This window comes from Scyliorhinus canicula, chromosome 22, assembly GCF_902713615.1.
Source record: "Scyliorhinus canicula chromosome 22, sScyCan1.1, whole genome shotgun sequence".
NCBI lineage: Eukaryota > Metazoa > Chordata > Chondrichthyes > Carcharhiniformes > Scyliorhinidae > Scyliorhinus > Scyliorhinus canicula.
The window spans coordinates 20,600,218-20,623,079 of record NC_052167.1 but is presented as its reverse complement, the minus strand read 5'-3'; the positions used below and the strand labels follow the sequence as shown (position 1 = coordinate 20,623,079).

The window sequence follows — 22,862 nt, the reverse complement described above, 5'->3', positions numbered from 1 at the left end:
CTGGCGTGTAACCAATTTCTGAGCCTCCTGCCATATTCTCCCACCGCGCTCAGCCTCAAACCCGCTGGCATGGACTTGGGAGGAATACACCCAGTATTTAAAAAAAAGAGTATTCAACAGTTTGTGACAGGCCCATACTATTTGGGTGATTATGTGACTCGATGCTTCATCCTACTCCTTTTACAATCGGTCAGACCATAAAAAACAAACAGAGCAAGAAATAAATTACCTTAACTGGGGTGTACCATTTTCTCTGGTCTGGGGGTGGCCTTCGGGGTTTGTAGGGGCGAGGATCCAGCGGTTCAAACTCTTGATCTGGCATCTTGACCACTGCATTTTTGGGCTTTTCCAATTTTGCACCTTCTTCGGTCGAACCTTTGCCACCCCAGCGTACCTGACCAAAAATAAATTAATTCAAGAAGTTGAAATGCTGTAGTAAATGTCAGCTTTGGAATTCTTGTAAAAAAAAAAGATGGCAATATCTAGGTGCCGCAATCCCTTTCTTTTAAAAAGTGAGAATAGCTGTTTTTGCTCAGCAGCTGTTAACTTGCTCATGAAATCTCAGCAACAAGTTCTGAGAATACAATTTTAATAGGGTAATTAATAGCAGAGGGAGGCAAACACTCTCCCGTTTGCTTTGTTTAAAAATAGGTGTCTATTCACTTAGAAGCTTCACAAAACACAAAGGTGCCATAAAGATTACATGACGTGCTGATGATACGTGCCCTAAATGTTCAAAGTAAAACATATGGGGGGGGTTTTGCACCCGGGTTTACTAATAGCGCAAATGGCCACGTGGGCGCAAAACTCCCTCAAGATTCGATAAAATAAAATTCTTGCCAGTTTATTTTTATTTATTTCTTGAAATTTTTTTTTAAAAAAGAGTACCCAATTCATTTTTTCAAATTAGGGGGCAATTTAGCATGGCCAATCCACCTATCCTGCACATCTTTTGGGTTGTGGGGGCGAAACCCATGCAAACACGAGGAGAATGTGCAAAGTCCACACGGACAGTGACCAGAGTCGGGATCGAACCTGGGCGCCGTGAGACAGCAGCAGGGCTATCCCACTGCGCCACCATGCTGGCCCCTTGCCAGTTTATTTTAAGTGCAAATCGGGGCGCCACCTTTAAAGGCCTCCCCGATCTCTGTGGAGCCGGCAAGGCTGGCTCTACCAGGCTCCGCCCCAACATAGTGACGGCGTAAACCACGCCCTTTGGTTTTCTCGGCACTCGAGTGCCAGAAAATCTGGTCTGAAAACTCGGCTGTGCACCTGGAGACACACACGCCGGTTTTCAGTCCGAGCCTGACACTCTTTGACACATTTGGGTAAAATTCTCCCTGTAGCGTCAGTTTGAAAATTGAGAAAATGAATCAACATTATCCTAAGGTTTGTTGGAAATGTCTGTAAATTAGACACGAGGAAAGACTAACCTTCTACCCACTGTTATTCAAATACTCTAGAACACAAGTGCTATCTTCTGCAAACTACTGCATTGAAACCATAGAAAAGCAGTGTATTATTCAAATGGACAAAGATCACAAAACTCTGGTGCAGAAGGATCATGGGTGTCGTGTGTGGTGGTATGATTAGCATAGCTGCCTGCCATTGGTGCAGAACACCGGCTTACCATTGGCCCTGGTCGGTCATGTGCCTCTCGACCGGTTGGTTGAGACCAGTCATGTGATGGCTCCCCGATTGGTCGAGAGGCTGAGTTAACCCCGCTTCCAGGGCGGGGTATAAATACCCAATACTCCCGGCGGTCGTCCTTTTACTGTAATCGACCGCTGGGCTAACATCTAGTAGATTAAAGCCATACTTTTGTTCAGCAACTCGTCTCGCGTTCAATTGATGGTACATCATCGTGGTACACGAATCACTAAAGGTTGGTATGAAGGTCCAGCGTGATTTGGAAAGCAAATGGAATGTCGTTGTTTATTGCGAAGGGAATGGAATATAGCATTGTGTTGTAGGGCGTGGGTGAGACTACATTTGGAGTACTCTGTACAGTCTTGGCCTCTTTGCTTCGTTAGAAGCAATTCAGAGATGGTGCACATGAGCGATCCCTGGGGTGAAGTGTTTATTTTACGAGGAAAGATTGGGCCTGTATCCATGGAGTTTAGAAGAATGAGTGGAGATCCTATTAAAACATACAAGATTCTGATGGCGTGGATGCTGAGAGGATGTTTCCCCCATTGGGGAGAGACCAGAACCAGGCCACACCATGTATCTCTACTTAAAGAGATTAGGAGAAATGTTTTCTCTCAGACGGTCATTCGACTGTGGACGTCTCTTCCCCAGAGAGCTGTGGAGATTGGATCGTTGAAAACTTTTCAAGGCCGAGTAAGATAGATTCTTGATCGACAAGGAAGTCAAGGGTCTGGAGGGCAGGCAGGAGAGTAGAGGCCACAATCAGACCAGCCATGATCTTATCCAATGGCAGGGTAGGCTCGAGGGACCAGATGGCCTACTCCAGCTTCTAATTCACTGCAATATTATAATCGAATTATTAGAATAATTAAAACATGTTAACAGCAGCTAAAGTAAAGTATTTTACATTATGAGGCAATGCTCTATTGTTAAGTTGTAAAGTTAACGCTTTCAGTAGCATGTCTACCACTTATTAAATGTGCTTTGAATTTGTCAAACATGTTCCGACATCACGAAAAGCATCTGTGCGTTAGTACAGAAAATTTGTTTCCAATTACAGAAACAGAAAAAAAGACGGCAACATATGTGGACTAGCACTTAACAAAAAAAAAGTGAGCCTTCTGTGATGTTTTGGAATGCGAAAAAAGTTTAAAACGTACAACTCTATTTTATAAACTGGGCTGGATTCCAGTCACGTGTTTCTCAGCGACGCGACATTCGCTGTCAGCACGGTTCTCCACTGCTAACACTGGTCAATGGGATTTCCCACCGAAGCCATCCCACGCTGCTAGGTAACCCGCAGGTGGGGGTGCTGCACTCCTGACAGGAACAGAGAATCCGAACGGCTGGAGAATTCTGGCCACTGTGTTAGTAATAAGATAGAGATATGTTCTCATAATTTAAAAAAAAATTTAGAGTACCCAATTAATTTTTTCCAATTAAAGGGCAATTTAATGTGGCCAATCCACCTAGCCTGCACCTCTTTGGGGGCGAAACCCACATAGACATGGGGGGGGGGGGGGATGTGCAAACTCCACACGGACAGTGACCCAGAGCCGGGATCGAACCTTCCATCGAAGGTGGATATCAATGTTTGAAGACATTCATATCAGATCAGGGGTCTGACGTCAGCTGTCAGTATTGCTTTGCCGAAGGGCAGCACGGTGGCACAGTGGTTAGCATTGCCGCCTACGGCGCTGAGGACCCGGGTTCGAATCCCGGCCCTGGGTCACTGTCCGTGTGGAGTTTGCACATTCTCCCAGTGTCTGCGTGGGTTTCACCCCCACAACCCAAAGGATGTGCAGGGTAGGTGGATTGGCCATGCTAAATTGCCCCTTAATTGGAAAAACTAATTGGGTACTCTAAATTTATATTTAAAAAAAGTATTGCTTTGCCGTTTGTGTCAGACTTCGAGTGGCAACGTGATTGGAGACACAAGTTGAAGGAGGAAATTAAATTTTCAGCAGTTTTTCTGTGTTCTGAAATATGAAATTCGCTGATTCCGAAATGATGGGGAGGGGCAGAGGAATCACTGCCACCCACCCCCACACTCGTTCCACCACTGCATTAGGCAGTTACGTATAGTAGGGTCTGCAATGAGGGGCACATGGGGTTGAGGGTGCAGGCAATCAGCATGCGGGGGTTCACGGAGAATTGGAAGGAGGCAAGTGGCAAGGAACATTTGTGCCACACAAGCACTTATCTTTTAAAAAAATTAATTTAGAGTACCCAATTAAAGGGCAATTTAGCGTGGCCAATCCACCTAACCTGCACATCGCTGGGTTGTGGGGGTGAAACCCACGCAGACACGGGGAGAATGTGCAAACTCCACACGGACAGTGACCAGGATTCGAACCCGGGTCCTCAGCGCTGTAGGCAGCAGTGCTAACCACTGCGCCACCGTGCTGCCCTTCAAGAACTTATCTTTAGCGTTTTCAGTGCAGTCTCCAGTTGTTCTGGCTTATGCACCCTGAAGATCATAAGACCTCCATCCTAAACATATTAATGAGGTCTGCTTTTGCTTCAAAGCCACAATTGTTTTTGCATAGATAGTGAGGAGTGATGTGTTGGGTATGCTGGGTCTGCGAGGACTGCGTTTACTATAGCAATGAGAGAGACAGGCTACCAACACTTGAAGAAATGCGACTCTATTTTATTGACCTCTTAACTATTAAAAATACTTTAACTGTGGGTTGACACTATGCTGAGTTGACTGGAGACCTGAGGCTATCTTACTACCACATGGTGGATGTTCCAGTTGTTGCTCACAGGCTCTGACTATCTCAGAGGCTGCATCCCAAGAGAGCGGAAAAACTAGTGCCCTCTGGCTTTATAGTGGCCGTGTCCTGTCTGGTGATTGGCTGCTGTGTTCTGTCTGTTCAGTGGTCATCCTGTGTGTCAATCAATGTCTGTCTGTGCACCGTCATATACTTGTGTGTATGTTATGACAAGGAGTTGGTGGGTTTTTTTGTTAGGATTTTCATCTTGCTCCGCACAGGCATAAATCTGCCCTCAAGGATCTCTAGGAAGCTGTTGTTTGTAATTACAGATGAAACTAATGCTGGCCAGCAATGGCTGTTACACTGTGAACTGAGTTTAGAAAGTGGTACAACTGTAGCTTTACCAATTTAAGGACACTGCACAGATTGTTAGTCCAACCTGTTTGGGTTTCAGATAGTCACTATATTAACTAAGCCATTGTGAAAACCATTTAATTTAACTGTAAAATGTAACATTTAAAAGAATCAGCAAACCACTTTCACCATTTATACTGTTGGCAAAGGCCAACTAATAATTGGTTCATCATTACCCTGACATTGCTAATTGGAGCTTGAATGGCTTCAGTACAAAGTATTAGTCCAGCTCAACTATCGCAGTTTCATACAGCAGATTATCTAGACTTAAACCTTTTGCTGCACAACAGGGCAAGTCAGCCAGGGATGAAATTGTGGCACAAAGAGCATTGTGGCTTCAAATATTAATTCTCAGATCATAATCAACGTCCTATTTACAAGGGCGAGGATTTCATATGTAGACTGTTCGTGTCCAGCAGGTAAGAAAGTTTTCCTGAGCTGTTTGTAACCTTTCCAAAAATAACAGTGCATGAATGTTTCGAATGGACTTTCAAAAAGAATAAGCAACATTAGGAACCTCCATCCGTTTAATGCCGCCCACTCCTCTTCCCCCATAGTATGATGCATCAACGGTTGGCCATTTTTTCTTTGCCATGGCTTCATCGTCAGAATCCTGGAAGGAGAAGAACAAAAGAAAGTTGTCAGGTGGTGGAAAATCTCACTGCACTTTTTTTTGCCAAACTCTGAATCAATAAACTGAATCTCAAACAGCGGCTTTCGATCCAACTTGCCATAGCCTTAAAGTAAAAACTATGCGGATGAAACAAAATAAAGGATTCTTGTGTTCTCTTTGGAACCCCATACCGGGTAAAAGCCAGGAAAAGCCAACAGTTGACATTTGGAATCTACATGAATTCACGTGCTATTCATTTACGAATACAGGGCAACAAATTCTGAGAGATCTTGCCAAAATTGGTCATTGTGGAAGGACAATGCTATATTATGCTTCTGTCCACCATCTCCATGTAGTAGTGATTGAAACACAGACCTCCCTGTAACTGTTGATGTTTTGCATTCTTCAGTCCAAGATTTGGAAGGCTACACAGAAGTGCACTTCAGTAGCACAGTGTGACAGCGATCTTTTGCAAAGCACCCTGTAAAAATCTTTGACCCTTGACTTTTCATAAACCAGATAGCACAAGGAGGTGATTCTTCTGCCTGACTTGAACTCTCACTATCCCAGTTTTCCTGAAACTAAAGCATATTATTTTGTTGGGGTCAAGGGATTTAATTATACTTTACGAACCAAATTGTAGTCCGATAATAGTTATTATGATTGTGGTCAATACAGACACTGTTTGTAGTGAAAACCGTCCTCACATGGAGTTAAATATTCAGGACAGAAGTTGCACGCAACTGGAGTTAGGTACAGGCAGTGAACATTCTCAACAAATTTCTCGAAGAATACAATGGGGCGGCATGGTAGCACAGTGGCTAGCACTGTTGCTTCCCCGCGCTAGGGTCCCGGGTTCGATTCCCGGCTTGGATCACGTCTGTGCGGAGTCTGCACATTTTCCCCATGTCTGCATGGGTTTCCTCCGGGTGCTCCGGTTTCCGCCCACAAGTCCCGAAAAACGTGCTTGTTAGGCGAATTGCACATTCTGAATTCTCCCACTGTGTACCTGAACAGGCGCCGGAATGTGGCGACTAGGGGATTATCATAGTAATTTAATTGCAGTGTCAAATTAAGCCTATTTGTGACACTATTAAAGATTATTATTATAATAAGTATAATGTCATGTGAGTGCCCCTTTAAGAAAGGTTTTTGTCTTATCACATGGCTTCAGTGATGTCATTGTGTGGGTGGAGCTGGGCTGTGGCTCTGTGGATTTTTACTTTCGTTTTGTGTTTGGACTGGTTTGAACTGCACAGGTCAAAATAAGTGTTTTTCTCTACATTTTAAAGCTGTTCCAGACTACTTGGTAACTTACGAGGGATAATTGTTTTCTGGAAGGAATTCAAATCTGTGTTTGAAAAGGGGAACAGAGTATCAATAACAAGTCTTATACCAGTGATAATGTCATGTGCTGGGCCACACCTTTGAAAAGGGGTTTCTGGTTTTACTTGGATTTTGTTATTGAATTGGAACAGTTAAGAGGGAATGCAATAAGGGTTATACATAGATAACTGTAGCTGTGTGGGGTCTTTATATTTGTAATTGATAAAAAATTCTTGCTGTGTGTGTTTATACTAAATGTTAACTAAATTCTTGGAATAAAACTTGTTTTCTTTTAGGGGCTGATTTAGCACACTGGGCTAAATAGCTGGATTTTAAAGCAGACGAAGGCAGGCCAGCAGCACAGTTCAATTCCTGTAATAGCCTCCCCGACCAGGCGCCGGAATGTGGTGACTAGGGGTTTTTCCACAGTAACTTCATTTGAAGCCTACTTGTGACAATAAGCGATTTTTATTTCATTTCATTTCATATTAGAAGCGGCTAAGAAGTCTGTTGAATGACACCTGAAAGGCAGGCTCTTGTGCTCATCATAGCCACATTCAACAAAAAGTTATAGGTCAGGTGAACTCCATAATATACTTTGGAGTTTTTTGAAACCCTGGCCCATAACAATAGAATCAACATTATTAAATCAGTTATCAAAAGACATCGCAAAATGAAGATTATTATCATTACCTCCTCATAGATTGGTGGAGGCGGTGGTTCTTTAATCACCTGTTAGGAAAGAAATACAAGATAAAAATCATGTACCAGTGCTAATTTAGCATATAGTGAATTTGAAGCAATCATTGAAATTAAATATCATGAGATGGCTTAACGCCGTTGCTTCCTGCAGTGTTAAATGTTTCTTCCCCCCCATTGGTGTGATGTCAATGGGGGGGGGGGGGGGGGGGGGGTTGCCCCTCTGCGGATGAGAGGTTGGGGGTGTTCCCCGTGTCCTCCAGGGTCCAGATGTTTGTTGGGGGTGTCCTGATGTCCATGGGTGGGGGAGTGGGGGGCCTTTAACTTTACTTTCAGATTGGGCGCCTGCTTCTTTGAATCCCAGCTTAAGGCAACTTTTGCACACCCCCTCCCCGATGCTCCCCATGGCCCCAAGCTGACTGTGTAATCCTCGTCCAGCATTTTGAAATTGAACAGAGTGCTGTTTGATCGGGTTAAGAAAACCCATCTCTGAAGTCAGCGAGTTTTGCACAGCTTTTCTCGCCTGATCCAACATGCTGTGCAATTTTGGGAAAATTTCCACCCCTTATACACTCAAACTCCAAATCGACTTTACTGTAAATAATATTCTGATGAACACAGGTTTCTAATGTTGAGGAATATTTTAGTGGTAGCTCATTAATTATTACTTTTTGAAATAAATTTAGAGTAGCCAATTATTTTTCTTTCCAATTAAGGGGTAATTTAGCGTGGCCAATCCACCTAGCCGGCACATCTTCGGGTTGTGGGGGCGAAACCCACGCAGACACGGGGAGAATGTGCAAACTCCACACGGACAGTGACCCAGGGCCGGGATTCGAACCCGTGTCGTCAGAGCCGTGCTAACCACTGCGCCGTATACCGACCCGGTCGCTCATTAATTAGCCTTAGCTTGTGCCAAAGTTCATCTCAGTCGTGTGTCCCCCCTTCAAGGGGATACAGCAGGCAAACAAGTGATCTCACATTAACCCGGTTGGCATCTAAGTTTCGGAGGTTAATTATTCCACGATAGAACATGTTGATGCGCCCGCATTCTGTGCCAAATTTTTTCTTTTCTTTATTGATGCATTGGATGTGGGTTTCGCTGGCTGAGCCAGCATTTACTGCCCATTCCCGAGGACATTTAAGAGTCAACCACACTGCTGTGGCTCTGGAGTCACACGTAGGCCAGACCACGTAAGGATGGCAGATTTCCTTCCGTAAAGGACATTAGTGAACCACATGGGATTTTACAACAATTGACAATGGTTTCCTGGTCATCATTAGACTTTTAATTCCAGATTTGTTTCTTATTGAATTCAGATTCCACCAACTGATGGGATTTGAACCCAGGTCCCCAGAGCATTATTCCGAGTCTCTGGATTACTAGTCCAGCGATAATACCACCATGCCTCCCCAAATTCCAAACAATGTTTATGACTGAGAACAACAACTGTTAATCATAATTATGGGCGATACTTCACATCATGAATCGTCTGCAGTTATTGTTTGAATACCGTTAAAGGAACAGTTCATTGAAGAAGCGATTGGAAACTTACCACAGTACAGCACAAAGGCCAAAACCACCACAGCAAGATCAATGCCAACAGCAGGAACAAAACTAATAGTGCAATTAAAAGGATCGTTCCATCAGCCTGAAAAGCAAACGAAAAATTAAGCATGTTTGGCAGAAGCCATTCTTCCAGTTAAATGTAATATTAATCTCAATGTTACAAATCTTGTAAAACAAGGAAAGGTTGTTTATAGGATGTCCAAATGCTCAGCAGTGAGGAAAATCCGAATAATTTGCGAACCAGGCTGCAAGAATAAACAGCTACGTGTAATTAGGAAAAAAGTAGAGAAACTTACTCTCTAAGGGGGAGATAGCCAGAGGAAAAGTAAAAGAGTTGAGGATGCCTCAGAGAAGAACAAATAGTTTTGCAAGATGTGTGAGGAAGTCTTCCAGCTAAAAATATTAAAAGAGAGAGACATGCAGAAGATAAAGAACTGCTAAAATAATGACAGAAATAAATTAATCGAAAAGTAATACAGGGCAGTAACTGATAGCAGAGGAAAATAGCCTTAAATTAAATATTATGCATTCACTCTTTTATGGGCAATAACTAATATTCATTCCTTACTCTCCCACAGTCATTATGAAGAAGACGGCAGCCACCACAATTATTTGGTTACAGAAAGTAGTTACAACAGCATCACTTCCACTGAATCTTTGGTTAATGCCTTTGATTTTCACAATGCTCGCCAAGCTAGCTTTCTCACCGTCACCGTCTACCAATTTAAATTCATACAAAATCCCATGGCCATCTGCTTACCTCAAGTTTAGGAGACCCTTTTTTGCCAAATTCTATGACTCTCCATCCCGTAAAAATTTATTTTAAGAACCTTATCATTGGCTTCAAACACCTTGGGCAGAATGTTCCACTTCTGCCAGTGACAGGAATCATGATGGGTGGAAGTTCTAATTTTGTGTGATGGAAAAAGTCAGTTTCCCGCTAGTAGGAAATTAGTTTGGACCTTTGTTCCCCCGACTTTGATGACGGGATATTGGTGGGTTGAGCTTCCCGCTGATCTATGTTGGGAACCACATGTGCATCTTTTGAATGCTCATTAAAAGGCCAACTCGCTAGATTTACGATCTTCCTCCAAATTAAGTGCCCCACCAGCGATGGTAAGTAGTGTCAGGCTGGTCAGCTTCAGTTCATCAATGTTTTGACGGCCATAGATTTTGTTTTCCCCTTTGGGACCTCTCATAACTTCACTCAAGTGCCGTGAGCAAACACTGCATCAAGGCCGGACCAGGGAGGCAGATGGTGAAGGCTGGAGCAGGTGGGGTACGGGGGCAGGGGCAGGCAATGGACAATGGTTGAAGAGTGGAGCGAAGGCTGGATGGGGAGACGGGGGCGGGAGGGGGGTGGGGGGGGGGGGGGAGGGTAGAGTGTCCAAGGAAGTGGAGAGGTTGGGGGAAATGTCTAGAATGAGAGTGAGAGTCTGGTAGATGAATGGACAAGGGAGACAAGCTTAAGGGGGAAGGGTGGGGAAAGTGTCCTGGGAAATGGAGAGGGGAGAGTGTTGGGAGAAGGGTAGGCGAGGGGTGTCTTAGAGATGCCAGCAGTGGTGCCAACAGTGGAATCCTAGGGTGCTGGTGATGGGAGGGAACAGTTAACAGGGCAGAGTGGAATGTGGTAGGGTGGCGGGTCCAGGTTGAGACACTGGTAGGTGAAGGTCTCATTGGATGGGTCACAGAGCGGGAACAAGACAGGTTTCTTGGATAATTGAAGAAGCAGGGTCAGGGTGGGAATGGGGATGATTCAGGATGGGAAAGGGGGTGGTAACAGGTGTTGCCTCTGAGGAGAGGGAAGGTATGTGGAGGTGGATCGTGATAGGGTCCAGGGTAATGGGGAGAGGTTCAAGGGTGACAGAGGGTAGAGGAATGGTGATATTGGGTGGGTCTATGGTGAGGAGGGAGGGGGGTTGGGACATTGGTGGGTGACTGAGACAGGGTAGAAAGTGGTGGTGCAAGTTTGAACGGTGACACGGACCATTTTCCCAAACTGATCTATCAGTCAGTGAGATTGCTTGAGGTGGGAAGAGGGTCTTTTCAGGTGGAGTTCAAGGTCGGCACAAGTGTCCGACTAAAGGAACATCCTAATAATTGAGGCAACTGGATGTCAACCATTTTCACTTGTGTTCTCCTGTCTATGGCGAAGCCTGAAGTTTAGCAGCTTTGGTCCCAGTTCAAGGGTCTCCTAACATCCAGATCCCTCCAAGAGACATGGCTGGTGGAAGACAGCCAACTCAACTCCAAATCTCCATCCTCCGGGGTGAATGGCCACAACTGACCAGAAATCATGCAGTTGGTCCTTCTGGGCTGCTGAGGCAATGGTCTCTCTACAAAGTCTCGAGGGCAGTGGTGACAAGGGGAAAAGTGACCGCCTGAAGCTTCTTGTACCCGGTTCTCATCACCCATGTCAAAGAACAATGTCTCCACACGCATTCATGTATGAACAATTGGAACACCCATCTTTAGTCTTCCAGGATATCCTTTACTTCGAAGCGGTGGGGTTGGGATGCCATGTCTAGATGGACACCAGGTGCAGGGCTGAGCATTTGAAATGAAAATCGCTTTATTGTCACGAGTAGGCTTCAATGAAGTTACTGTGAAAAGCCCCTAGTCGCCACATTCCGGCGCCTGTCCGGGGAGGCTGGTACGGGAATCGAACCGTGCTGCTAGCCTGCTTGGCTTTAAAAGCCAGCGATTTAGCCTGGTGAGCTAAACCAGCCCCTTCGAGATCTAGGGAAACAGCAGGACAGACGACTTCTTGCATGCCCTGTCACGAGATTCACTGTGCTCCTCACTGGTGCACAATTGATGGACTGAAAAGTAGCGATCCCCGACGCTCACCAGCCCCAATACCCTGTGGGAACCATTCTGACGTTCCAGCCTGCTGCCAGACTTAGATTCCAGAATGGAAAATTCCACCCCCTAATTGCTGCACACTACCAGACCTTAGAAATGCCCTCCAGCCATTTGGCCCTGCATGTACTGTCCACTCATCTAACACTGGAAATCTCTTTGTTCCCCACTCTCTCATTTCCAATACTGGAAACTACCCCTTCATTCAATTAGCCTCCATCCACAACTCCCTTTCTCAGTCTGTGCCTCCATATGGTCAGAAGCCCACTTACAGCCTTTTACTTAGACTGTAATCCCAAATCTTTATTCCCTTTCCCCATCTTTTAGGTTCTTTGTTAACCTTCCAGTAAAACATTTTGAGACCTCTCGTTGCTCATGAGGAGTGTAACGGAAATGCAAGTTGTTCGAGATTAGAAAAATATTTATATAATGAATGAGGTGCACCACAAACTTCAACGACACTGACATTTGAGTACATTTTGTCTTCTCGAAATTACTTTGATGGCAATCCAATATATTTCCCTTTTGCTTGCATTTTCAACTGTGTACTTACGCAATGTGTACTGGTAATGCTGACCGAGCTGGATATGAATGTTAATCCCTCATTCATGCTTACTTGAAGGTAAACCACCCTGGAAGGAAGATATTAATGTTGATTTGTAAGATATCCCTCTTTTCATACATGCGAGTTACATTTCAATTGTATTACACATCTGGACTTAAGAGCTACAGACTTATTCACATCTTTGTACGGAGGTGTCATAAGAAAGGTTCAAACATGCGGCAAAACAATCTGCACTGGTTGGAGGCATAGCAAATTCAAAGGAAAATGGTTTTGGGAGGTCAAACCTGTTAGCCCCAAAATATAGCTGCAAGTGGTTCTCAAGGTTATGTCCCAGGTCCAAATGTTTTCAGCTACTTTATCAGCGACATTCCTACCATAATTAGGGCAGAAGTAGGGATGCTCCGTTATGATTGCACAATGTTGGTCCTTTTTGTAGCTCCTCAGGTAATAAAGCAGTCCATGCCCATGTGCAGAAAGACCTGGACAACATTCAGGCTTAGGCTCATAAGTGGCAAGTAGCATTCACGTTACACAATAACCAGGCAAAGATCAGCTAACCGTCTCCCCATAATATTCATTGGCATTACTATTGCTGACTTCTCCACTATCGACATCTTATACAAATAAAAGCTAGTTCCTTCTTTGTGTTCTTTACCATTGACTAGAAATTTTATAAATACTGTGGCTACATATAAATACATTGGCTACAAGGGTAGGTCAGAAGGTAGGAATTCTGTGGTGAGTGACTCACTTCCCGACTCCCCAAAGCCTGTCTACCAGCTACAAGGCACAAGCCAGGGGTGTGATGGAAAACCCTCCACTTGCCTGGATGAGTGCAGCTTCAACAACATTCAAGAAGCTCAACGCCATCCAGGACAAAGCAGCCCAATCAATCGGCACCCTATCTCCCAGCTTCAACTTTCACTTCCTCCACCACAGGTATAAGACATTGTAGAACTCACCGAGGCGTCTTTGACAACACTTTCCAAACCCGTGATCTATATCACCTGGAAAAACCAGGGCATGGATGGGAACACTGCCATCGACAAGAACCTCTCCAAATCACAAACCATCCTTTCTTGGAATTATTGTGCCATTCCTTCACTATTACAGGGTCAAAATCCTGGAACTTTGCACTGTGGTTGTACATACACCACAAAGACTTCAGCAGCTCACCACAGCCTTCTCTGGGGCAGTCAGGGATGGGTAATAAATACTGGCCCTGCCAGCAATGATCATTCCATTAACAAATTCTAATGTGCATACTTAAACCAGGCTGAGTGAGTTCAATGCTGTTCCCTTTGCAACTGACAATCAGATAATAATAATAATAATCTTTAATAGTGTCACAAGTAGCCATACATTAACACTGCAATGAAGTTACTGTGAAAAGCCCCCTAGTCGCCACACTCCGGCGCCAGTTCGTGTACACAGAGGGAGAATTCAGAATGTCCAATTCACCTATCAACCACGTTTTTCGGGACTTGTGGGAGGAAACCGGAGCACCCGGAGGAAACCCACGCAGACATGGGGAGAACGTGCAGACTCCGCACAGACAGTGACCCAAGCCGGGAATCGAATCCAGGTCCCTGGCGCTGCAAAGCAACAGTGCTCACCACTGTGCTACCGTGCCGCCCATCCCTCATCTAGCCAGCCGACACAAAGAAGGAACTAATTTTTATTTGCATAGATCCTTTAATTTCATCAGGGTGATCAAAGCTACCGCACTGCCGATTAATTAAATTTTTTCTTGAAGTGCCAACAAACAGGGGAACTAATTCACATCCAGCTAGGTTTCAGCAACTAAAATAAATGCCAAACGAGTTGGGTTTGGTGGTGTTAGTGGGAATAATATTGGGAGAACTCACATACACTTCTTCAAATAACTGCAGGCGATCTTACACATTCTTTGAAGTAGAAGTAGAAGTAGAAGGGGCCTTGGAATGAATACCAAGAACAAATGTTTTTAAAAATATTTCTTTTGAAATATGGTGGGCGCGATTCAGCCACCGCGCTGTGCCTGGCGCGGAGCCGGGCACGACGGGCAAATCCCAGGAGAGCCCCAAATTGGGCTCCATGCTGGGCCGATCGAATGTTACCCATTCGGCTCATTTAAATATCCCGACGCTGCATTCAACCGACGCCCGGAATGGCTGCATCTACGAGGCCTCAATCGGGTGCTGATTAGTACTGGTTTCCACAGCGTGGACCAGGCGTGATGGCAACTCAGGGGGTTTTGGAGGCCATTGGAGCCCCCCCGGGTGGTCGGCGACAGGGCAGAGTAGCATCCTGAAATGAAAATGAAATGAAAATCGCTTATTGTCACAAGTAGGGTTCAAATGAAGTTACTGTGAAAAGCCCCTAGTCGCCACATTCCGGCCCCTGTTCGGGGAGGCTGGTACGGGAATTGAACCGTGCTGCTGGCCTGCCTTGGTCTGCTTTCAAAGCCAGCGATTTAGCCCAGTGTGCTAAACCAGCCCCTGGCATTCCCCCGAGCACCCGGACAGTGCCAGTGCCTCGTTGGCACTGCCCAGGTGCCAGACTGGCAGTGCTGAGGTGCGAGGTTGGCACTGCCAAGAGTTGGGACCCGAGGGGAGCCATGCCCATGGGAGGGGTTCTGAAAGTGTGGAGATCGGGACAGCCTTTCTAAATGGCGCTCCGATCTCGGAGGAGCCGGACTTGCCGGCGTGTTCAGCTTCCCAGTGCCGGAAATATTTCAAAGTGTGGCCTTGACCGGAGAGAAACTCGCCGAGGCCCAAAGGAACGGCTGAGTTCCGTTGAATAGCCGTCTCCATCTCAACAATGCAGCCGTCATGAAACACTCTGTCAACCATGCCCAAAACCACATTTTCTGGGTTTAATCATGCCTGTTATCTCTGGCAGTGTAGCGCTCCCTCAATACTGCCCTGCAATGTTAGTCTAGGTTATATCCTCAATTTCTGGACAAGGGCATAAAACCACTACCTTCTAACGGAGCACCAAATGAACTCAAGTTCAGATGTCATTTTACATGCAAGATTGCAGGGACATGAAATGCCCCAATACGAGCAAATTCATTATAGCTATTAAAGGGAAAGTGGAAAATAATTGAAAAATAAAAATCTTAAAAGGATACAGTGAAAGGGCACTGGAATGTCATTAAGTGGATAGATCTTTCCAGAAGCAAGGTTGGAAACATTTTAACTGGAAGTAATAGAGGAAACATGGCAAATGACATATGTGAGCCCAAGCCTACATCCTTTGGACTGCTCATGGTTTTTTGGGGAATTTCCATTGTGAACATTTGGTTTCAGTATGGAGCCTGATTGTGAACCAGCAACAACTTCACAGAAATTATTTGCGCTCTTTCAGGTCCATGAGCTCATTTATGTTGTGGTAAGGGCTTCGGAGAACTTTGTCCCTTCACCGGATCTGACATTGCATCAAAGCTGTGTGCGGGCCCCAAGGTATTTAAATCCTAATCATACTGTGATATGAGACGGGGTCGTGGGATAGGAAAGGGATGGGCAGGGGGTTCTCCCTGTGAAGATATATCTTTCTGGTATGAAGCAGTTTAGGACGTTCAGCAATCGAGGCCCTCCGCTCCGCAATGCTCCACCAACCGTGCCGCCCTTAAAACCAACCTCTGAAACCAAACTGTTGGTCATCTTGCCCTAACCTCCTTTTGGGTCAAAATGTGCTTCGTAACGCTCCCTTGAAGCAGCTTGGGACTTTTGAAAGGTGCTGTGTGGATTCAAGTCCATGTTGTATGTGGTGATCAATGAAGTTAGACAGGATAAAGTTACCTTTCAAGGCGTTTGTGTAGAGGCAATGACATTGGGCTAGTAAACCACAGGCCCTTGCTATTGCCTGGGGTGGGTGGGGATGAGGGGTGGGGGGGGGGGGGGGGGGGGGGGGGGCATGGGTTTGAATCTCACCACAGCAGCAGGTGGGGTTTAAATTCCAATAATAAATCTCCAATGTAAGAAAAAGCATGTCTCAGTAATGGTGACCATGAAGTTACCATTAATAGTTGCAAAAACCCGACTTGTTTCACTGATGTCCCTTCAGGAAGGAAATCTGCCATCCTTACCTGGTCTGGCCTACACGGGACTCTAGACCCACGGCAATGTGGTTGACTCTTAGCTGCCCTCTGAAATGGCCGAGCGAGCCACTCGGTTCAAGGGCAATTAGGGATGGGTAGCAAAGGCTGGGCCTTGCCAGTGATGCCCACAATCCAGAAAATAAGTTTCAAAAACTAATGATTCAAAAAGTGGTTTCTTATTGAAGAACAAATCCACACAAATTCTAGTTGTGAATGTTATCATAGAATGTACAGTGCAGAAGGAGACCATTCGGCCCATCGGGTCTGCACCAGCTCTTGGAAAGAGCACCCTACCCAAGGTCAACACCTCCACCCTATCCCCATAACCCAGTAACCCCACCCAACACTAAGGGCAATTTTGGACACGAAGGGCAATTTATCATGGCCAATCCACCTAACCTGTACATCTTTGGACTGTGGGAGGAAACCGGAGCACCCGGAGGAAACCCACGCACACACGGGGAGGACGTGCAGACTCCGCACAGACAGTGACCCAAGCCGGAATCGAACCTGGGACCCTGGAGCTGTGAAGCAATTGTGCTATCCACAATGCTACCGTGCTGCCCTTGGTCCTAATGGTCGTCTATTAAATCTTTTGCCCTCACATTATTTTCTTGGACAAGATATTTTATCGGTACCTCTACACTGTCAGCAAAATAACTCAAAGCAGCAGCAGTATTTTCAAATGGTTTTACATTTGTAACAAAGGTACCATAAATCCGGTAAGCAAACCATGATCGCAAAGTACGCCGAATAGCATTTGAAAAGAAGCATGACTTGACGCCGGATTGCAATATAAGAAACATTTTTGAAAAGCTTTTAAAATTATGGCTTTGCCAATGTATTGCGCAAGTCTTTGCTAAGTAACAGAAACTGAGACAAAGCAAATCATTTGTTTTGGATGAGAAGCTCCTTTCTGATGTGGCATTCAAAATAGATTTGAATTTGCAAGAACATCTTTGCCTTCTAGTGCGCCGTAACAAAGACAGCACAAGTTTCTAAGCCAGATCATCCGAAATGATGTGGCTCAATAATGACGCGCTAAAAAGTAAAAGGCTTCCTGAAACCAGCAGCCCTGTACAAAGATCTACAGCTACAGTGAACATTTATAAGTGAAAGCTATTCTCAGATCGCAGGTTTTGTGCTCCTCTATGAAAACAGTGTCTTTCCATAATCCTCGAAGCCTCCAGCAATTCGTCAATCACTGCCCACCACAGATGAAGTAAGCATATTCTAATTTAGGAGCAACCAGACTGAGACAGCAGCAGGGAGGGACTGGAGTTAGAAATCTTGTGGATGCAAATATGTTTCTCAGCTATTCTAAATAAAATTGGATAATGATCATCTCTATGAAAGTCATTATATTAACTGTAGGTGTAGCAAAGGAAGCATTAAAATGCTTCGAGTTCAGTCCCAACAAGCACAAATCAAAGGAAAACCACAATTTCAGCCTGTCTAAACGTTCCAGCTATGCAGCAACTTCGCTCTCTGGTTAACCAGAGACTGAACATGACAACGCTGAGCTCATTTAAAAACAAAAAATGTTTTTCTGACAATGATCGATTCTTACAAAGCTTTTTTCTCAAAATCGTAAATCAATTTCCAAATAATACTGTCACAGATGTTGAGTCATATGGTTTTGATTCGGTGAAACTGTGCATGAATGAGAATTCTTTTGCTTTAGCAATAAGTACACAGGGTCAAACATTTCCTACTGTTTGAAGTTTAAACCATAAAGCAGAGAAATTTACCGCATGTGAGGCTATTCATTCTATCATGTCTCTGCCACCTTTAGCTGGGGCAATTCAAAATTAACCTTCCTGCCCTGTTCCTCCTCAGAGTCCTGCGTTATTTTCTGTTTCAAATGTTTACATATTCTTCCTGGAAAATATTCAATGGCGTTTGCCCCATATGGCAACACACGCGAGGCCAAGCAACTCTTTGTATAAAAACATTTCTCCAGACCTCTCCTAGTGATCTTAATTAAATTGCTGATTTCTCAGCACTGGCACCCTAACCCAAGGAAATTCATTTCACAAGGTTCTTGCCAGAATGCAGGAATTGATGCAAAATGATTTATTTTTGATGGAATTCCGCTTGGGCGGGGGGCACTAAATGGATGACAGCTGATCAGCTTGCCCATTACATGATCCATCCATGTTCTGGAGAGGGAGATTTGGTGGTGTATCTGATGTGTGGCAAGTTTGGTAACATCTATTTGCATCCCCACTGAGGCCAAATTTAGAATCCATAAAATCTGTACAGTGCAGAAGGAGGCCATTCAGCCCATTGAGTCTGTACGGACGATCCAAAAGAGCACCCTGCCTAGGGCCACTTGATATTAGTGTCACAAGTAGGCTTACATTAACACTGTAATAAAGTTACTGTGAAAATCCCCTAGTCGCCACTCTGGCGCCTGTGCCGGTGCACTGAGGGAGAATTCAGAATGTCCAATTCACCTAACAAGCGCGTCTTTCGGGACTTGTGGGAGGAAACCGGACCACCCGGAGGAAACACACGCAGACACGGGGAGAATGTGCAGACTCCGCACAGACAGTGACTCAAGTCGGTAACTGAACACGGGTCACTGGCACGGTGAAGCAGCCGTGCTAACCACTATGCTACCATACCGTCCATACCATACCCTATTCCCGTAACCCCACCTAACCTGCACATCTTTGGACACGAATGACCAATCTACCTAACCTGCACATCGTTGGGCTGTGGGAGAAAATCGGAGTACCCAGAGGAAACCCACCAGACACAGGGAGAAAGTGTAAACTCCACATAGACAGTCACCCAAAGCCGGATTCGAACCCGGGTCCCTGGTGCTGTGAGGCAACAGCGCTAACCACACTGTGTCACCGTGCCGCCCAATTTCACCCCCAATAGATGCAGACTAGTACCACCGTGAACTCTGTCTGCCCACGTCCTGTCATTTTCACTAGGACTGTTCTTGAACCTTTCCACTCCACACTTTGGCTGTTCGACATCTCAAAATTCAGGGGTGGAGGTTTCATACTGCCGGTGTGACTGAATGGGTACACGTGCTTTTACTGTTGTCTGACGATGAACTGATGGAAACTGGTTACGTTGCCATTGGTAGTCTCTGAGCAATCCTGTCCTTCTGTCACAACATCATACTGTTTCATTCCATAAAGTAGCTACACCAACAGCTGATTTGGCCCATTTAGTTTCCTGGCGACAATACAATGACGATTTTTGAGGACCCATTACAATATATGCTTTCAAATCAGGCCACTGGCGGATTCCAGTTCTGATGGTACTTTTGGTGATGACCATCTTCTTCAGGGTGGACTCCTTCTTTTTCCATTCTCACACCAGTTTTTATTACTAATTCATTCACTGCCCACAGCACTGTTATTTGAGGAATTTTCTTTTGTTCATTCATTGGGCGTGGGCGTCCTGGCTAGGCCAACATTTATTGGCCATCCCTAATTAGCCTTGAGGAGGTGGCGATGAGGAACCTTCTTGAACTGCTGCAGTCCATGTGGTGTAGGTACACCAACAGTGCTGTTCGGGATGGGGGTTCCAGAATTTTGACCCAGCGACAATGAAGAAATGCCGATATATTTCGAAGTCAGGAAGGTGGGTGGCTTGGAGGGGACCTTCCGAGTGCTGGTGTTCCCACATATCTGCTGTCCCTGTCCTTCTAGATGGCAGTGGTGGTGAATTTAGAAGGTGCTGTCCAAACAGGTTTGGTGAATACCTGCAGTGCATCTTGTAGTTACACGCGGTTGGTAGTGTGTGTCGGTGGTGGAGGGATTGAATATTTGTAGGTGGGTTCCAATCAAGCGGGCTGCTTTGTCTTGGATGGTGTTGAGCTTCTCGAGCGTTGTTGGAGCTGCACTCATTCAGGCAAATCAATAGCATTCCATTATACTCCCGACTTGTACCTTGGAGGTGGTGGACAGACTTTGGGGACACAGGAAGCGGGTTACCCGCCGCAGAATTCCTAGTTCTCACCTGCTCTTGTAGCCACAGTGTTTCCATGGCTGGTCCAGTTCAGTTTCTGGTCAATGGTAACCCCCAGGATATTGCCCAGGTCTTGCTGCATTTGTACATGGGCTGCTTCAGTATCTGAAGAGTCAAGAATGGTGCCGAACATTGTGCAAGCATCAGCAAACATCCCCACCTCTGACCACCTGATTATGGAAGGAAGGTCATTGATTAAGTAGCTGAAGACGGTTGAGCCCAGGCACTACCCCAAGGAACCCCTGCTGTGATGTCCTGGAACTGAGATGATTGACCTCCAACAACCACAGCCATCTTGCTTTGTGCTATGCATGGTTCCAACTAGTGGAGAGTTTTACCTCTAGTTCCCATTGGCTCCAGTTTTGCTAGGGCCTACTTGGCGACACACGATCAAATGCTGCCTTGACGTCAAGGGCAGTTACTCTCACTCCACCTCTGCAGTTAGCAAATGTTACAACTTTTAGCTTGAAGGCAGCTTCATACTTCATTCTTTCTGCCTAAAGATAATTGTTCCTCGGCCTGCCCTGTATGGCCATGTCTTAAATAACCACACCTCTTTGCAACACAGCCTGTGTCGCCTGCTTGATACCATGCGCTGACTTGCGGGAGTAAAAGATGCATTTCTGGGGGTGAAAATTGAGGCCGGCTACTAATTTGAATGTAGCATTTTGTAGCTGAAAAGGGCGGTGGACTTATACGCCTGGTATATGCAAAAGTAAGATTTTTGGTGCCGGAAAAATTGGACCATCCTGAATTCCAGGTGGATTTTCTTTTTGTAATAAATTTAGAGTACCCAATTCTTTTCTTTTCCTAGTTATGGGGCAATTTAGTATGGCCAATCCACCTAGCCTGCACATCTTTTTGGGTTGTGGGGGCGAGACCCACGCAGACACGGGGAGAATGTGCGCCAGTTTGATAAGGTTCCCCACGGTAGGCTATTGCAGAAAATAAGGAAGTATGGAATTGAAGGTGATTTAGCGGTTTGGATCAGTAATTGGCTAGCTGAAAGAAGACAGAGGGTGGTGGTTGATGGCAAATGTTCATCCTGGAGTTCAGTTACTAGTGGTGTACCGCAAGGATCTGTTTTGGGGCCACTGCTGTTTGTCATTTTTATAAATGACCTGGAAGAGGGTGTAGAAGGATGGGTTAGTAAATTTGCAGATGACACGAAGGTCGGTGGAGTTGTGGATAGTGCTGAAGGATGTTATAGGATACAGAGGGACATAGATAATCTGCAGAGCTGGGCTGAGAGGTGGCAGATGGAGTTTAATGTGGAAAAGTGTGAGGTGGTTCACTTTGGAAGGAGTAACAGGAATGCAGAGTACTGGGCTAATGGCAAGATTCTTGGTAGTGTAGATGAACAGAGAGATCTCGGCATCCAGGTACATAAATCCCTGAAAGTTGCCACCCAGGTTAATAGGGCTGTTAAGAAGGCATATGGTGTGCTAGCCTTTATAAGCAGGGGGATTGAGTTTCGGAACCACAAGGTCATGCTGCAGCTGTACATAACTCTGGTGCGGCCACACCTGGAGTACTGCGTGCAATTCTGGTCACCACATTATAGGAAGGATGTGGAAGCTTTGGAAAGGGTTCAGAGGAGATTTACTAGGATGTTGCCTGGTATGGAGGGAAGGTCTTACGAGGAAAGGCTCAGGGAATTGAGGTTGTTTTCGTTAGAGAGGAGAAGGCTGAGAGGTGACTTAATAGAGACATATAAGATAGTCAGAGGGTTAGATAGGGTGGACAGTGAGAGTCTTTTTCCTCGGATGGTGATGACCAACACGAGGGGACATAGCTTTAAATTGAGGGGTGAGAGATATAGGACAGATGTCAGAGGCAGTTTCTTTACTCAGAGAGTAGTAGGGGTGTGGAACGCCCTGCCTGCAATAGTAGTAGACTCGCCAACTTTGAGGGCATTTAAGTGGTCACTGGATAGACATATGGATGAAAATGGAATAGTGTAGGTCAGATAGGCTTCAGATGGTTTCACAGGTCGGCGCAACATCGAGGGCCGAAGGGCCCGTACTGCGCTGTAGTGTTCTATGTTCTATGTTAGATGGATTTGTACTCTACGATCTACAGTAACAGTCTTTGCTGCAGTAAGTATTACACTTAATTTCAGGCATTTAACATAATAGAAAAAGTCACCTCATTACTTACATTCCAACTTCATCGATCACTGGAGCGGTGCAGAGTAAGTAGTTATCTTCCACAACGAGTGGTTTCTCAGCTAAAAGACGGAAATATCCATTAGTACTGAAATTCTGTGTTGAAAGAAGCTATTTCAAAGCCTAATCAGAAATGCAAGTATTCACAATAATGGAGCGTTCCCTGTAGATTGATAACACTCCTGTGACATGTAC

At 45.3% G+C, this 22,862-nt stretch overlaps 2 protein-coding genes across 3 annotated transcripts in view; one reads left to right on the top strand and one right to left on the bottom strand.

The window, feature by feature from the left end:
* The window catches only part of prdm8 (PR domain containing 8), a 120,760-nt gene that overhangs the window by 37,378 nt on the left and 60,520 nt on the right, over positions 1–22,862 (top strand). The window lies entirely within an intron of this gene.
* LOC119956041 (anthrax toxin receptor 1-like) overlaps positions 1–22,862 on the bottom strand; it is a 92,065-nt gene that overhangs the window by 24,250 nt on the left and 44,953 nt on the right. For both annotated transcript variants that reach the window (XM_038782803.1, XM_038782802.1), the window contains exons 11-16: positions 22,660–22,729; positions 12,408–12,486; positions 8,979–9,074; positions 7,417–7,455; positions 5,302–5,397; positions 230–394 (exon numbers count right to left, since the gene is read on the bottom strand). In XM_038782803.1, the coding sequence (XP_038638731.1) occupies positions 230–394; positions 5,302–5,397; positions 7,417–7,455; positions 8,979–9,074; positions 12,408–12,486; positions 22,660–22,729 (545 nt within the window). The remainder of the gene's footprint in view (positions 1–229; positions 395–5,301; positions 5,398–7,416; positions 7,456–8,978; positions 9,075–12,407; positions 12,487–22,659; positions 22,730–22,862) is intronic.